Below are 16,465 nucleotides of genomic sequence, written 5' to 3' on the forward strand. Positions count from 1 at the left end.
TAATGTAGCCAGAGAAGGTGTTGTGGGGTGTTCTATGCGGGAGGGGGAGGGGTGCGGCGTGTTATCCTTCAACCTGTCGGACTTTGCGGGCGCAGGCGATTTGGTCACGCAAAGAGGGCACTCCATCTCAACCAAGAGGGACTTCATCTCAGCAACAAGGGACTGGCATCGCTCTCAGGAAGACACGACCGCTAATCTGCAAAAGAAGGGCTGCGAGCTGATGGCCCCCCCCGCGGGATGGAGATCTTCGGATTCGGCCTACCCTGCCTGGCACGGTTGGCATCCCGACACCAACAACAGTCGGTGGGTCATCAGATTTCTCGATTTCGAGGTCAAATGGACTTCGGAGCGAGTTGCCAGAGCCTAAAACTCCTGCCCTTCTGAACTCTAACCAAAACTCCACACAAACGTCATCCCAACTCCACCGAAACCTTCGTCGCATCCAAGCCCTTTCATTCAAAGACCCCACGCCATAATAATTAAACCAAACAAAAGAGAAAAACAGGTTGAAAAAATGAACCTACGAAAAGTGCGAGTTTCTCTAAACTACGGTTGATGCATGGTGGGATGGGTAGGGTGTGAGGTTGGTGTTGGGATGCTACGTATGCTTTTCTTCTAGGGTAGGATGCAGGATGTTGGGATATGAGGCGGATGTGCGGGGTTCGGATTGACGGTGGAGTGGGATGATCCGAAATAAGAAAATCGAAAGGTTTTCTCCACAATTTGTTGGACGTTTTCCACAAGACGGACCCGGACGGGCGAGTAATCGTGTGGATCTAATTCTGCCCCTCGCCGAACTTCAAGTAGAAGTTTGTGAGTACGGCGAAAAACAGCACGATGACGAGAACTGTAGGACCGACACGGTCGTCGTAAGGTCCAGCATCTACGCAAAAAGAAACCCACCCAATAAGCAATCAGCAAAACTTCTGAGCCGAAAAGTTCCCACAACAACCAACAACATACCCCGATTCCTGATCTTCTTGGCCCTCCAGTGGTACAGAAACAGGGCGTAGACCATGAACAGCATTGCGACGAGTGTAAAGACCAGGCCGGCGATCTGGCCGACGCGGTCGCCAAAGTTGAGGAGACCGAGGGCTAGGCCTCCCAGGACTATGCAGACTATTTGGGTGGGAGGGGGACAGGGGCATGTGAGTAGACGGGAGGAGGATAGATCAACATGAACACAGCACAGACATCCGAAACTTACAATGCAACCAACTCAAAAACGTCCTCTCATTCGCAAAGAACACCTTGGGCTCAACGCGCACCGGCAACGCAATCCTTTTCGCTTTCCCACTCGCGCCCCGTTGCAACGACACCACCCCATTGCCACTACCCCTCGACGAATCACTCGCGTCGTTTTTGAACAGGTTTCCGAACCCGCCCGCCCATGAGAAGGGTCGTGTTCGGGGTTGGTCGGTGCGTTGTCTGCGTTGTTGTGTTGAGGAGGAGGCGTTGTTACCATTTCTGGAGTTGTTGCCACGGCCGGAGCGGAGGAGGAGCGGGGACCTTTCGTCAGCGTCTTCTTCGACTTCCTCAACGATGACTTCGACAGAGTCGACGTCAGATTCGTGGCGGAGGCTGCTGGCTTTGCTCTGGTTCCTGTGATTGGTCCATCCGTTACGGCCGCGCTCGACCGAGCTTTCGCGGGAAGATGAGGCGCCGGCGGACCATTCAAGGGATCGCCATTCCTGCGGGGCGGGCTTGCGGATGTCCTTGTCCATCTGGGGCAGCCAGAAGGGGAGGAGGGACACCCGGCTTTCGAGGAGGGTGGCGACACCGTGGATAAATTTGGAGAATTTGGGGACTTCTTCTACCAGGTGGGAGTTGACGAGCTCGTCGACCCATTTGGGGGCTTCCGTGCCGTGCTGAGTTTGGAGCTTGACTTCCAGGATGGCGTAAGGGAACGCGCACACGTCTTCAGAGGGGAGATAGTCGAATGGCGCGACGGTGCCGGCGTCCGTGCGGCGCCAGTTGTCGCCAGAGCGTGGACGGCCCTCGTTGTCTTCACGAATGAGCGTCAATTCCGTGTCGAGACTGATCCGCACACGGGCGTCACCAGGGAGCTGGAACGCGGTGCGGTTGTAGAAGGTGCGAACGACGGGGTGGAGGTGCTTGTTAAGCACGCTTTCCGACACCTCCTGCGCGAGTGTCTCAAGGTGCTCCAGTTCCTTCTCGTCCTTCTGGTTCTTTTTCCGCATCTTTTCGATCGTCTTGCCGTAATCAAACTCGCCCTTCAGGTACGCGTTCACGTTCTTTTCCTTGATCGGGAAACGGGATTTCACAGATTGCTCGCCGGTCCAGTCCTCCCGATGCGTTTTGCGCTCGACGAAGATCTCCTGTTGGTCCATGTTGCCGTACCACCGAAGGCGGATCGCTTCGGCGCCCTCGGTTTTTTCGAGGCGGCCGAGGTACAGGTCGAAGGAGTCGTTGTCAAAGTAGATGGAGGTGATGGCTGGGTCCGGTTCCTTCTTGCCTTTTGCGCTGAATACCAGCACCGGGAGGTACTTCAGGATGATGCATTTCACCTCCGTCACGTTGTCTAGTTGGGGGAGAATGGAAGGTCAGCATAAAGAAGTAGAATAATGAACAAAAGGACATCCCGCCAGCTGAGTCAGGCGACGTCGCTCCACTCGCCAGAACAATCCCAACTCCCAAACTCACCAGGGTGAACCCAGTACTTGGTCGTCCTCCTCACAAAGTTCTGCTGCGTCGCCCCCGCATTCGCATTCTCCTGACTTCTCTTCCCACCGGTCCTGATCGTATCAAAAAGCTTCGACAACCTCAGGATCAGGGTATCGAACCCATCCTTGTAAAACGGTCTCGCATTCATGCGGACCATAAACGTCGGCTTGAGCATATATACGGTGTGCTTGTCGTGTTTCTTGAGGATCTTGAGGAACCCGGTGTAGTTGATCCGCACGAACTTGGAGAGTTCGGTGACTTCCATCGTAATGCGGCGGATCTCTTCTTCGACGCGGGCAAAACGTTCGGCATCGGGCGTGGCGGAGTCGCCTTGGGCGAGGGTGGATTCGACGACGGATTCGCAGTGTTGTACGCGGCGAGTGAGTTCGTCGCCTTTGATGTTGCGGAAGGCTGTGACCTGTAAGAGTTTGAAACAGGTGGGGTTGGCATCCCTAGCAAATGTAGCTGAAAGCGATGGAAGGTCGGAGCGACGCATGGACGGGTCGCTCCCGACCGTCAAACGGCCAGATCCATATCCGGCGACGCTCCTCCGAAGCCGTGAGCTTTGAGCATACTTGCGCCTCGCATCGCTCGGCCTACGTCGCAACCTTTTCGTATCACAACTCCACCTCGATTCGCCCAGCATCGCCCGACTTCCCCCTCCCCCCGTTCCGACACCCAAATTCCCCACCCACCCCTTCCGAAATTCCCACCATGCACATCCCCATTCATTCCCCATTTCCATACCTTTTCCAACTCCCTCTCAAGCGTCTCCACAAACGCGGCCTCACGCTGGTCGTTGAACCCTCCATTGCCCGTGAGTCCCTGCTTCAGCTGGCGTTTCAGTTCATCGTAATCACTGCGGAATGCACAGTCATTAGCAATGCGCGGTATGTGTACGAATCCTCGATGCAATGAGAACAATGGAGAGGGGATACGCACACGTAGTAGAACCTCCACTCGGAGTAGAGGGCGTTGGAGAGCTGGAGACCGAACTTCATGGTTTGCGTCTTATGAAAGATTTTTTTTCCCACGGGTTCGAGGTTGGCGAGGATAAAGGATGGCGCGGTGAGAGGATGGGTCAAGGAACGCCTTGACGACTTGGAAGAGCCGTAGTAGAACGCACTTGTCAGTGTATGGCAGCAAAAGAGGGATGCCAATGGGGGGCCAGCTCTTTTCTGTTGGGAGGGGGGTTGTCAGTCGGTGTTGCGCCTCCGGTATGATGACGGGTATTATGGTTACAGTAGTAGCTGTCCAAAAAAACCAAGAAGCGTTTCCTTCCCCGTCGCAGAACGCCATCGATTTCATCAACCCCCACCTTATGACATGCGGGAAGGGCGCAAAAGTCACCGGCCGCCTACGTGGAGACGCTCCTCACACCGCGCTCAGGGTCTTGGCAACCCCCGGGCCGCTCACTTTTGCCTCCCGCGGGCCCCCATACCCATGCAGTCAGTCGTAAGGAAATTTGCTAGAGCAACAACCTCCGGCGCAACGACATCGCACGTTTTGGGCGTAGCCCATGCCGTTGGTTGTCAACTTGTCGGAGAGGTGGAGCCGGTGCATGCCAGGCCATATCCATACCATAATACGCATTCAACTGGGCATGTCCAGATTCCACGACGGGATGGGATATCGTCGTTCCCCTCTTGAGATCAATCTCGCGTCGCTGGGATAACACCGCGTCTCACTCACTACACATGAGGCTGGAGCCTTATCTGCGTCCTTTACGACCCTCTGTCAGACTCCACATCACCCCACATTTTGGACTAATAGGCACGATCACAAGCGGACGGCCATGGAAGGACGGCACATGTCGTCGGAACCATCATCCAGAAGTTCACTTCCCATTTCATGCGGGTTCAATTAATTCATAATCCAAGGAAAATTCCCAGTCGAATATTTCATGTGGTAGGCCACGGAAGGGAGAAGAAAGACTCGGAGCTAAAAACTATTTGCCGTTGTAGCCCTTGCTCTGCGCCGGATGCGCCAGAAGGGCCCTGGGCTGTTCGACTTACCCGAGCAGTAAGCTCCAACGCCTTTTTCCTTGTCTTCAGAGGCCGTTTTTGCGTGAGGAACCTGTCAATCACAAAACCGTCAACCCAACCTGTCACGTGACCGGAGTACGTTTTCGACTCTTCCTCCACCAAAGCGCTACCTTCTTGCGGGCCTGGGCGACCGATCCGAACATGTCTGGTGCAGAAGCCGCCGTCAAAGAACGCCAAAGGTGAAAACCTGGATGCGGGCAAGGTTATGGTTATGGGATATGGCTGTGTGAGTGAGGGGCACGTTTTGTTGATATGGATTATGGAAGGAAGTGACATCATCATCCGAGACTGACTGACTGACTGCGCAATGGGATGGATCGCGACGGGGACGTGGTCGCAATGGCCTCCCTCATACCGGGATCCAACTCTGAGTGAGAGCGCGAGTGAGAGCGAGTGTGAGAGAGGGCGAGGAAAAGAAGGCGGATGCTCGTTGAAAGAGAAAGGGGGGTCGCATATCGCATATCGCACATCGCATATCGCTTTGCACCCCCCCCCTTCCTGTTTGTACACACAACTACCCCCCCCCCCTCATATACATACATACATACATACGCTTGCTTGCGGCATTCATTCAGTCTTGCCCTCTCTCCCTCATAAACACCTCTCCCGGACGGCCGCCTCAGCGTGTCATCATTGGACAGTCATGTCGTCCGAACGTGGACGCAGCAACGCCACCCTGCCCTCAATAACCCTCCGCCACCCAACGCAAACCTCTCTCAACCTGAATAGGAATGGAGAACCTCACCCCCCAGGCTCTGTCACCGGCTATCAGCCCTCCAGATTGTCTCAGGTAACCGCCAGCAACACCGACTCCGGCGACTACGACGACTCCTACGAAATAGAGAACCCCCACGGGCAAGAAGATGCCGACAACGACGATGCAAACCCCCTACTCGGCACGCACCTCTCCCGCAAAGGCGACGGATCCCCTGACTCCCGTCCACCTTCCTACGCAACCCTCGTCTCGCCCATCTCTCTCGACTCCCTCGACGACGACGGTAACAACAACAACAACAACTGTCTGCATGTCTCACCGCGTGAAGGGTCGGAGTATGGCGGGTCGCAGTGTAGTTCCCGACGTTCGACGAGTGGGAAGAGTAAAGCGAGGAAAGGCATTTGGAAATGGGTGCCGAGGTGGAAGGTGCCGCCGAAGGATACCGTGGTCGTTTTGACAGCGTTGTTTGCGACAGAGGCGAGCAGGGGGTTGGTTATTCCTACCATGTGAGTACTTGCGACGGTACTTGCGACGGGAGGGAGCCCATGGCGAGTTCCATTGACACATCACTCACTCACTCACCACCTTCCCACCACTCATCCCCTCCCAGGATATCATACGTGCAACTCCTCGGAGGAACAGTAGCGACCCTCGGCGCCCTCATCTCCCTTTTCTCCATCGGTCGTCTCATCTGCTCCGTCCCCTTTGGCGCCTGGGCCGACAAACGCCAATCCTCCCGCGAAGTCCTCATCTTTGCCTCCATCCTCGCCGCCGCTTCCAACCTCCTCTACGCGTTCGCCTGGGCCCTGCCAAACCCCATGTGGTGGCTCTACGCCTCCCGCCTTGCCTGCGGGTTCTCAACCGGAACCATCGCCGTCTTCAGAGCCTACCTCGCCAGCTCCGTACCCCCCAGCGAACGAACAAAAGTCATCGCATGGTCAGGCATGGCGCAGTACGCGGGCTTCTCCCTCACACCCATCATCGCAACCTTCGTCATGCTCGCCAAAGACGCCTGGTTCTCCACCCACCCCTCTTCAACCTCCGAAGAAGTCCCTGACCCAGACCCAACAACAACAGGCCCAACAATCCTCGACTGCGTCCTCCCCAACGCCTTCCTCATCTTCCTCAACCTCCTCCTCATCCCCCTCCTCCTCCTCTGCATGCCCGCAAAAGACCCCGTCGCACACACCCCGCCGCCACGCACACCCACGCCCCTCCCCAACCCCGTCACCAGCCAATCCACCCTCGCCGCAGAAGCCCAACTAGTCAAATCCGGCTTCATCCTCTTCTTCCTCCTCAACTTTGTCCTCCGCGGCGTGATCGGCGTCACCGAAACCCTCGCCCCGGACATGTACCAGCACCACAAACACACCGACCCGCAGGCCGCCGAACACTCGGGCCAGTTCTTCTTTGCCCTCGGCATGGTCGGCATGGCCGTCTTCCTCACCGTCGACCCGCTCCAAAAACGCCTCCTCGCAGGCCACAACCTCCTCATCCTCGGCACAACGACCGTCATCCTCGGCACCCTGTTAAACATCGACCCCGAACCCGCCCGCACGCCGGCCACATGGTCCCTGTTCGTCGCGGGCATGACCCTCATCTGGTCCGTCGGGTCCCCCATCTGCCAGACCCTCACGGTCTCGATGTTCTCCAAGATGCTCGGCACGCGCCCGCAGGGCTCGTTGATCGGGTGGATCACGACCGCCGGCAGTCTGGGCCGCATCGTGTTCCCCGCGCTGGTGGGCACCGGCGACCGCGCCGCGGTGTGGGTCAACTGGCTGGACGTTGCGCTGTGTTGCGGGTGCGTGGTGGGCGTGGTTGTCTTTGAGAGAATGGTCAAGCGCGTACGCACGTGTGTCGGCGAGGGCGTGGCCGATTGGGAGGCGGATGACGACCGGAGTGAGAGTGGGAGCGAGGCCAGCGAGACGGACCGCCTGCTGTTGCCAAACGAGAGGGACACGGACCCGCTTGTGGATATGGATGGGGAGACGGACACGGAGAATTAGCTTGGTCGAAGGGGACGAGAACTCACTACACTATACCCAAAACATCCCCCGTGCTGTTGTTATGGGTTGCCCGACCCCTCCATTTTTTTTTTAAACCTGTAAATAAACGAATCCAAAATGGGGGCATTTTTCGTATCCCCGTCCACTGCAGACTTTTTTTCTCTCCTGTCTTTTGCTCCATTTTCGGTTTTTCTTTGATTTCAGAAACACAGGTACACGTTGCTTGCTTGTCCACAAGCACACAATCCCTACATACTGTACATTACATGCAGTACTGTACATGGGGACTGCATACGCTTCCACTGCAAACCCCGCGGGGGTGTACACACACACACACACACACACACACACACACACACACATACACCGCTCGCACATATGTCACATCTAAACCCGTTCATAGACATAGATATACGCCTCCCCCACGGCCTTTTGCACGTCCCGCTCAGGCACGCTCACGACGTGGTTATCGTTGAACAGCGCCCACTCCTCCCCCTCCGGGGTCCGCCGGCGAATGTGCGCGACGTAGTGTCCGCAGTGGGTCGATGTGCCGCGGTGCGAGATGAAGGCGGTGAGGCGGTAGCGTGCGGGGCGGGTGTCGGGTGCGGTTGTGGTTGTGTCGGTGGTGGCGGTGGTAGTGGCGTCGTCGTCGATGTCCATCGAGTCGGCGTGCGAGAAGAGGTAGTCGACTGCTCGTTCGAGGTTTCCGCTCTGTATCCCCCCCCAAAAAAACACAATTTCAAAATCCCAAATCATTTCCCATTCGCGAAAAAAGCGTAACGCGCGGAAACATGGACACCCCCGGCAATGTGAGAAAGACTTACGGTCTCCTTCAACGCGCGCTTGGCCTGCGCGGCCGAGAACCCCATATCCACCAACTGGCGGATATCTGCTTCCGATGGGCCGGACGCCGACGGGGCCGTGATGGGGTCGTCGATGTCTATCACCCGAGGGGTTAAGTTCCGTCAATCCGTTTCCCTGTTTCAATTCCTCCACCGCAACAAACAAACCCGGCGCCGAAAAGAGAGTCAAGACCCTACCAGCATCCTCCATATGCTCAAACAACCATCCCATAGCAACCTCCGCGCCCGCGTTTCCCGTCTTCACCAACGCCTTGATGCATCTCACTTCCGGGAACCCCATCGCGACCAGCTGGGCGAGGGCTTCTGGGTCGACTTGCGGGGCTGCGGGGGTTGGTGCTAAGGTGAGGTGTGGGAGGGGTGTGAGTTTTTTGGGGGAATACAGAATGGGGGTGGGGAGTTATGTAAAAACCTTGGGTATCCTCTGGCAATTCCACCTCATCACTCTGCAGCCCATGTCCACGCAACCGTTCCAGATCCAACCCCAAGGGTGCGTTGATGGGTACGTCTGCGCAAAAGAACATCATGTAAGCATTCCCCTCCTTTACGGAACGATGATGCGGATGGCGAGCAGTACATACTGAGTTTCTCCATGACCCACCCCTTGCCAAGCACAAACCGGCTCATGGTGCAGACCAGCACGTCCGGGAAGGTGCTGAACCGTGTTGTGCTGCGTCAAAACCAAGAAAAAATTCCTAAACTTCCATGCCCCCCAAATCGCATCCATCCCCAATCGCAAAACGCATAATACTTACAACGTAGCCGAAACATCCGCCTTATCATGCGGACACTTATACTCCCTCACATCATCTCCAAAGAAAGTCGCAAGGCAGGCTTCAAACTCCACTCCCTTCTCTCCTCCTTCTCCCTCCTTCTCCCCACCCGCCCCGTGGTCCCCGGTAGGAACCCTCAAAGTCAGCGACGAGCTCTTCTCGGTTTTATACCGCACCTGGTGGCACTCGAGGCACTGGAGCCGCTGTTCGATTCCGAATTGGAAGATTTTGGACGGGTCGGCGCCGGGGAGGGTGCGGTGTTTTTGTTCGGTCAGCGTTAGGAGGTGTTGGAAGAATTCTTGGGCGTCCTGGGGAATGTCAGGGGGCGTCAGATACATGGTGGGTTTATGGTCCCCCCCAATCCCCTACCGGAAGCCCGCCATCAGAGCTCCCCTCCCCTGTTCTGTGTTTTCAAACGCACCTGCTGCCGCATGGTAGAGAATTCCACATGCCCCTTCCCGACCAAATTCTTAAACATCCCCGGCGCAATCCCATTCTGCGCCTTCTTTTCCCCCTCCGCATCCACCGTCTCCTGTTGCGGTCGCGAGTACCGCCCGCTCAGGAGACCGTCGGCCAGTTTCGCCATCTGGCAGTGGAAGCAGTGCGCTGGGCGGTCGGTGCAGGTGAGGACGTGGGATTGCATTTCGGTTGTGTAGCTGCGTGGGGGACGGGGTGACATCAGGGAAAGGGTTGCCTGTGCAAATGGCGATGGGGGGACTCAAACTCACCGATCTTCGAACGGCTTCAACGCAAACACTGTCTGCATAACCGAGGCCATGTAACAACTGCAATCACAAAACCTTCGCGTCAGCAAAACCCAAAAGCCTCAGAACGTAAACCCCATCCATCACGCACCTATTCCCCAAATTCTTCAACCCAGTAAACCCCGGTCCAAACAGCGGATCCAGCGACTTCCCGTCCTGGGTGGTCATACTGAAATCAAACTTCATATTTTGTTCCAGTTGCTGTGTAAGCATCATAACACGTATGGGGTGATTAATCAGTTTGAGCGGGCCATGAATGCGAGCTGGAATATAGGTTAAAGGCTTACCAATTCACCCAAACTCTTCTCCGTCTTCTGCTGTTCCGCAACATTGATCCCCCAAGTGGCCAGATGCGCGGCGAGTTTTGCGTCAAGACGGTCTTCCCCGCACTCATAACAAAACACATCTACAAAATACCCCAAAAATCAATTCCCCCACTTCCCCCGCAAAGGCCCCCCAGGCTCCCCATTTTCCCACACTCACCAGCACCCCCCTCCGGCGTAATCGTCCCCAGTTTAACCGCCACAGGATGTCTCGTAGCATCATGATGCGCCAACCCATGCGAGTTCCCACCCAACCCGCCGACCTGCTGCCGGCCGCAGCCGAGGTTGCCGCAGGTGAGGCAGAGCCAGAGGTTTGTGGGAAGCGGGCAGGAGGTGCAGTGGGCCAGGTCTACCATAAAACCATACACTGCCGGTTAGCTATCGCGGGGATGATTGAAAGGGAGGGGGGATATACGCACTGCTAGCCTCCAACTTCCGTCCCGCATCCTGCACAAGCCCCTCCGTATGCCGACACGCCACGATCTCCTCCTGCCACGCCTTGACTTCCGACTGGCGTTTGGCGGACATGGCTGTCACCACCGAGTCGATCACCGCCGGCAACTACGGATTCAGAATCAATGAGCGTGCATGAGAGACCGTGAGGAGGTGGGGTGATGGGAAAACATTACCTTCCCGACACTCCGCTCAATCTCCACCCCCCCGCACTTAAGACACTTCGGCACCGTCAAAACTTCAAACATGTCATCTTCATTCTCTTCCACGATCTCGAGCTTGGTCATCTTCTTCGGTCGTTCGTCGCCCAAATCCTGCTTTCAGCATCAGTACCATCATATACACTCCCATATCTCGATGCAACGATGCGTTATTCATGTGAATAATGCGGGCTTTCCTACCTTCGTCTTCGGCACCCGTCGAACATTAAGCACAACCGCATGTCCCGTCTTCTCGAAATGCAGTTTCGCATGGTTCCGCTCGCCCGCGCATCCGCCATTGAAACACGTCAGGCACACGTCCACGCCTGCTTCCATGTCCTATCAGAATATGGGGGGTGAGGGGAAGGGTGGCGGGGAAGGGGGGATCGGGGGGATCTTTCACCTGGGTGTCGAAACAGAGGGTGCATTCTTCTTTGAAGACTTCGGAGGAGGGGGTTGCGAGGGTGGTGGATGTGATGTGGGGACAGAGGGCGGACATCTTGTCGACTGGTGTGTGTTGGTGTGGTGTTTGTTTGGACGTCTCAGTGGGGAGTGATGGGGGATGTCGGGCAGAAACTTGGGGAGATGACATTTGCGCCTTTCCATTAGACGCGACGTTGTCGGGCCACTGGGGTGGCATCCTCCAACAGACCCCCCGACGCAACCACTCACATCAACAGCAACCAGAGATAGAAGCTTTTGATAAAATATAGAAAAAGGAATGAGAAATTGGTATTGTGTACTTGATATGAAGGATGTGCCCGCAGGTGTATGGGGGGATGTGGGCAAGGTGCAGATGTGTAGGATAGTCTTTCGTCGTCGTCTAATGGGTTGGGGATATGATAGCGCGGGGGTCGTGGGGGTGGGGCCGTAATGCTTTGGCAGGAGGGGCCATACCCCTCTCTCTAAATGGCCGAAATCTACTTCTTCGCCGCCCTCTTAACCAACGGCACAAGCGCACTCGGCGGCGCCGCCATCCTCAAAAACGGATGATGTAACAACTCCTCCGCCTCCGCCCGTTTCGCCACATCCACCTCCAAACACCTCCCCAGGAAATTCTTAAACAGCGGGCTCAGCTTCTCGGGTGTCTTCAACGTGGGCGTCCCGTTGGTCGCAATCAGATACAACGCTTTCAGAGGCTCCTCCTCGAGGTAGGGCGGCTCGCCCTCGATCATCTCAATGGCCATGATACCCAGGGACCAGACGTCGACTTTTGCGCCATACTCTTTCTGCTTGACGACTTCGGGCGCCATCCAATACGGGGTTCCGACCATCGTTGCGCGTTTGCCGCGGTCGGCGGTCAATTTTGCGCAAAAGCCGAAATCGGTGATCTTGACGTGCCCATCGGCGTCCAGCAATACATTATCCGATTTGATATCGCGGTGGATGATATTACGACGGTGCAGGTGATGTAAGCCTTTGATCGTTTCGCAGCAGATAGCAGCGATCTGGGCCTCGTTGAGGGTGTTGGTGTCGATAATATCCGTCAGTGGCCCGCCTTCCATGAACTCCATGATGACCCACAGCTCGGCTTTGACGAGGAAGGAGTTGAGGTAGTTGACGATGTTGGGGTGTTGCGATTCTTTCATGACGAGGATTTCGTTAACGATCAGTTCTTTGCGGGGTTGGTTCGCTAGGTCCATTTGTTTGATGGCTACCGTGGCGTTGTTGACGTTATGCCGTGCTAGGTAGACTGATCCCGAGGCACTGGAAAACAAAGAACATGTTCAATCATGTCAGAAAATCACATCATCACCATACAAACTTCTGAAAACTGCTCTCTGGGGATTCCCCCCAAATACATACCCCTGCCCAACCTTCTTCAACTTCGTATACATCGTAACCGGATCCCCCTTCGACACCACACTCCTCAACTTCTCCATAATCTGCGCCTCAGACATGGCCGACATCCGCGTGCTCTTCTTCCGCCCAGACGACGGTGGGGCCGCAGCAGCCGCTTGTTGCTGCTGCTGCTGAATCGCAATCGCATTGTCCTTTGCGGGCGCTGCGGGCCGCGGCTGCACGTCCTGCGGACGTGGGGGTTGTGGCGGTGGTGGGCGCGCGACGGGTGGGGGGATGGCGTACCCGCCGGGGCCGACTTGCGGTGGTGGAGGTTGCCGTTGGTATTGCTGCTGCTGTTGTTGTTGCTGTTGGCGGTCGTAAATGTGGTCGTTGTTGGGGTCGAGTCGGGACGGCGGTGGTGGGGGTACGACTCGTTGCTGCTTTGGGGATTGAAAAGACGGTGTTGGTTAGCCAACACTCGAAGAAGAACAAAACAATTCTCGGCAAACTCCCAAACATACCACAGGTAGAGGCGCCGGCGCTTGATTCCCATACGGCTGTCCCGGCGGTGGCCCCGGCACGCTGAACCCATCCGCCCTCGAATAATTCGAGTCCATCCTCGACGGCAATGGCGCGCCATCATCCTCCCTCCTCCCACCACCCGGCGGGAGTCTCATCCCACCGCCACCACCTGCTCCCCCTCCCCCACCACCACCACCGCGCTCAACCCGTCCTCTCCCCATATTCTCGGTGTAGAATTCGAGCACGTCAAGGACGGCTTGTGGGTTTTTGGACATTTCTTCTTTGGAGATGTTGGAGGATTCGAGGAGCGAGTTCCATTCGCGGGGGAGGCCGGTGAAGAGGCCGCTGTCCGAGTCGAAGCCGACGTGGACTTTGTGGACAAAATTGGTTGGATTCGAGATGCTTATTTGTGGTGAGCGCTGTGGGGAATTAGGAAGAGAAAATCAATGATCTTCTCACTTTTGTGATTCAACATGGCGATATTTTCACACACCTGATAGATCTCATCCATCCACGAATACAGCTCCTCATCACTCTTGCACGACACATAGTACGTCTTTTCCTTTGTGATGATCTCGAACGAGTACGGTTTCAGTTCGGTCCGGTTCACTGCTTCCACTTCCTTCAAGAATATCAACGATATCGCTTGGTATGTGTTCTGGGGATTCAGAAAGGGAGAAAATTGATCAGCTTCTGTTGAGTTTGTTTATCCAATGAGTGAGTTGGTTGTTGCTTGATTTATGAAATATCATCCTGCTCGCTCACGCTCGCGACAAGGATGTTGAGCGCGGTTTACCAATCAAAACAAAACGATTGTTCGCTGTCGCTCACAGGCATTAAGCCTGCGGCGCGGAACTTGCGCTTCGCGCTCGCTCGCGAAGGCGTTCGCCCTGGTCGACCTCGCTACGCTCGGTCTCCCAGTGCGGACCAAACCCTGCACCTCGCTTGGCTAGCCGCAGTCCGCATTCCTCCCTCCCCTTATCCTGTTATCCTCCCCTCCTCAATTCGAGTCATACCTCATTACGATGAAAAGTGAGCGTCTGTTCCCTGAGGAGCAACCACCTCTTTGACCAAAGGAATGACTTGAACCCGTCTTCCCTCACTGAGCAGTAGCCTCTTTTGACTACATATGATGACATGGTTGTCGTGAGAGATTAAATGGGTGGGACGGCGGTTGTGATGATGGTGCCTCTATCGTGGTCAGGTTTGGATGACGGGCTGGATGAGGCGGATTTGGCGGTAGGGAAGTTTCGCGGCGGCGAGCAGTGTCGAACTGAGAATAGGATGTCGGGATTCTGTTCCGTTATACTCCTCAGCTCCCGTTGAGCAAGATATATTTGAGTGGACTATTGGTGATTGGGTGCGAGAGTTTTTGGGCCGCTGTGATTCCACCTCAGATGCAGATATCCAACTAGCGACTGCTACAGGTGTGTCTGACTCCGGGTGTATCGCGCGAGTAGGCCTACTATGCGTCTCGCCCTACTGTCCCCCTAATGCGTGGGAGTGTAATATACAGTTGGAGGTGGCGATTGTGGGTGTGGGGAATAATCAGGTCTCGCTTTGCGATGGTACTGTATTGGGTGGCGGAGAGCAGCCGCCTGTTGTGCTCCCGCCCAGCGTTCATTCATTATTGTTATTACAGCGGCCGAGGTCCTTTCGCGAAGGAGGGTGGTGCATCCTCACGCCATCTCCCTCGCATCATGCTTGCGCCCCCTCACCATACTGCTCTCCTACCCGCGCACTTTCTCCTAGCGGGGCGCAATTCATTCTCGCCTAAAGGAAGAAAACAGGTGCGCTGGTAACTTCAGGTCACGTGCGCTTCATACGTCTCATGGGTCTCATTATAATTCGACTGACAGTGAGAGGGCCTGAGAGGCGAAGATGTTGCGAATAGTTATGATACACACCCATCGGAATTACATGCCTGCTACATCATCATGCATCTAATCGTTCTGTAAACCCGTTACCTAGTATATCCAGCTAATAGTGTTGTGAAACCTTTATCTATCCTCACCAATACAATCTAATGAAAACTCCCCCGCCCATCCTCCAACCACCTTGGACTCAGGCCGGGAGCAGGGTCTGACTCTCCCCACCAGCTTTCTACCCGGATGCAATTGCGGATTTCAAGGGCGTTGCCCAAATCTTGCCGCCCAAACTACCGTAGCCTCCCCCATCAGAACATCGGTGTATTGAATACATGCCCCGCCGCCCTTCCTTTCCCTTTTCCTCTCGCTCCACAGCCTACGTACGCATTCCGAAGGAACCAGATCTCCTTGCAGAAGCATCCCTCGAAACGCCCTCAAACGAACCTCGCAGGGGCTCTCTTCTTCATGACCGCCTTCTTTGCATCGCTGTCAGTGCTTGTTGCTTGAGGCACGGGATGCCGTCGGCGGTTGGCTTGGACATCCCTCCCATTCCGTCTTCATCCCCCGGAACGCACTCCGAGAGGACTCTCAATTGCTTTCTTCTTCATGGCCTCGCCTTCTCTTCTCTTCTCCTCTCCGCTCCTCATTCCCTTGTCCCCTACCGACATTGTCTTTCACCGATCCTTCAGTATGACCACGAAAAGGTGATGCCGTTGGTGGTGGGCTTAGAAAATGGCGATGCTGCTCTTGCCTTGCTTGTCGTTGTCTTCATCCTCATCGTGGCCCTCGTCCGCCCCAAACAATGCCCGAGCCCCCATCCACCAACCCTGTCGGGCGCTTCCCCACGGGCGCCTCGCGCAAATTCCAGCGCCCGCGACAGTCTCCACCCGCTTCTCAATGTGCTGCCCACGCCGGGAGCGGGTGTCAGTCAAAGATGGGTGGCCGTTTCTGTCTTTGGTTTCGTTGGAGTGGGACCTCCTCAGCACTCGCCGAAATGACCCACTCGTTCTTCCTTGCATGATAGGCAGCGCGGGCGAACACCTGCGAACACGCAACCATGAATAGTCCTCACCAAGGTGCGGGTGTTGGTGTGGGTGTGGGCGCGGGAAGATTCCCAGAAACAATTTCGCCGCGATCAAGATGTCCCACGAACCCTAAAAGAAGAGCGACGAGAGCGACGAGGCCATACAGATCTGCGGGTGTTGAGCGAAAGAAGATGAAAGGCTGCTTCCCTCCGTATGTTCAGTCGGCACGAAAACCTGAAGACCTACAGCACCACAGCAAACAGTGGACTCATCGAACCGCGCCAAAAACCGAATGATTCGCTGATATCCAGACCCGCGACCCCATTTTCAAGGGCGTCATCTGTGTTCATCTGCCGGCCTGCCCCCTGAGAATTCGGAACGCATACACGGTTTCGCACTACTACGTAGTTGCAACTACAGTACTTGGGTTTAAAGCTGGTAACA

The 16,465-nt window shown here is 55.8% G+C and overlaps 5 protein-coding genes across 5 annotated transcripts; 2 read left to right on the forward strand and 3 right to left on the reverse strand.

The window, feature by feature from the left end:
- Positions 1–571: 571 nt before the first annotated feature.
- Positions 572–3,963, reverse strand: EV422DRAFT_92312 (VTC domain-containing protein). The gene is made up of 6 exons (XM_053074507.1): positions 3,628–3,963; positions 3,433–3,544; positions 2,665–3,103; positions 1,208–2,542; positions 964–1,119; positions 572–883 (listed from the first exon to the last, which is right to left on the reverse strand). Exons 1-6 carry the CDS (start codon positions 3,684–3,686, stop codon positions 777–779), a joined length of 2,208 nt encoding a protein of 735 aa, XP_052924756.1. The 5' UTR covers positions 3,687–3,963; the 3' UTR covers positions 572–776.
- Positions 3,964–5,175: 1,212 nt separating this feature from the next.
- On the forward strand, positions 5,176–7,597 carry EV422DRAFT_532878 (major facilitator superfamily domain-containing protein). The gene is made up of 2 exons (XM_053070567.1): positions 5,176–5,951; positions 6,056–7,597. Exons 1-2 carry the CDS (start codon positions 5,374–5,376, stop codon positions 7,449–7,451), a joined length of 1,974 nt encoding a protein of 657 aa, XP_052924757.1. The 5' UTR covers positions 5,176–5,373; the 3' UTR covers positions 7,452–7,597.
- A 196-nt stretch (positions 7,598–7,793) lies between these two features.
- Positions 7,794–11,495, reverse strand: EV422DRAFT_532891 (uncharacterized protein). The gene is made up of 15 exons (XM_053070568.1): positions 11,228–11,495; positions 11,026–11,163; positions 10,801–10,938; positions 10,591–10,732; positions 10,332–10,520; positions 10,136–10,254; positions 9,940–10,049; positions 9,813–9,869; positions 9,506–9,740; positions 9,067–9,392; positions 8,893–8,981; positions 8,724–8,819; positions 8,492–8,650; positions 8,276–8,391; positions 7,794–8,162 (listed from the first exon to the last, which is right to left on the reverse strand). The coding sequence occupies exons 1-15, from the start codon at positions 11,462–11,464 to the stop codon at positions 7,839–7,841; spliced, it is 2,475 nt and encodes an 824-aa protein (XP_052924758.1). The 5' UTR covers positions 11,465–11,495; the 3' UTR covers positions 7,794–7,838.
- Positions 11,496–14,719, reverse strand: EV422DRAFT_558227 (kinase-like domain-containing protein). Its single transcript, XM_053071924.1, has 5 exons — positions 14,145–14,719; positions 13,622–13,786; positions 13,128–13,547; positions 12,631–13,046; positions 11,496–12,531 (listed from the first exon to the last, which is right to left on the reverse strand). The coding sequence occupies exons 1-5, from the start codon at positions 14,265–14,267 to the stop codon at positions 11,745–11,747; spliced, it is 1,911 nt and encodes a 636-aa protein (XP_052924759.1). The 5' UTR covers positions 14,268–14,719; the 3' UTR covers positions 11,496–11,744.
- A 313-nt stretch (positions 14,720–15,032) lies between these two features.
- On the forward strand, positions 15,033–16,282 carry EV422DRAFT_92569 (uncharacterized protein). The gene has a single exon (XM_053074509.1). It carries the CDS (start codon positions 15,329–15,331, stop codon positions 15,992–15,994), a length of 666 nt encoding a protein of 221 aa, XP_052924760.1. The 5' UTR covers positions 15,033–15,328; the 3' UTR covers positions 15,995–16,282.
- Positions 16,283–16,465: the final 183 nt, after the last annotated feature.

This window comes from Fimicolochytrium jonesii (genome assembly GCF_025526975.1).
Source record: "Fimicolochytrium jonesii strain JEL569 chromosome Unknown EV422scaffold_15, whole genome shotgun sequence".
Lineage (NCBI taxonomy): Eukaryota > Fungi > Chytridiomycota > Chytridiomycetes > Spizellomycetales > Powellomycetaceae > Fimicolochytrium > Fimicolochytrium jonesii.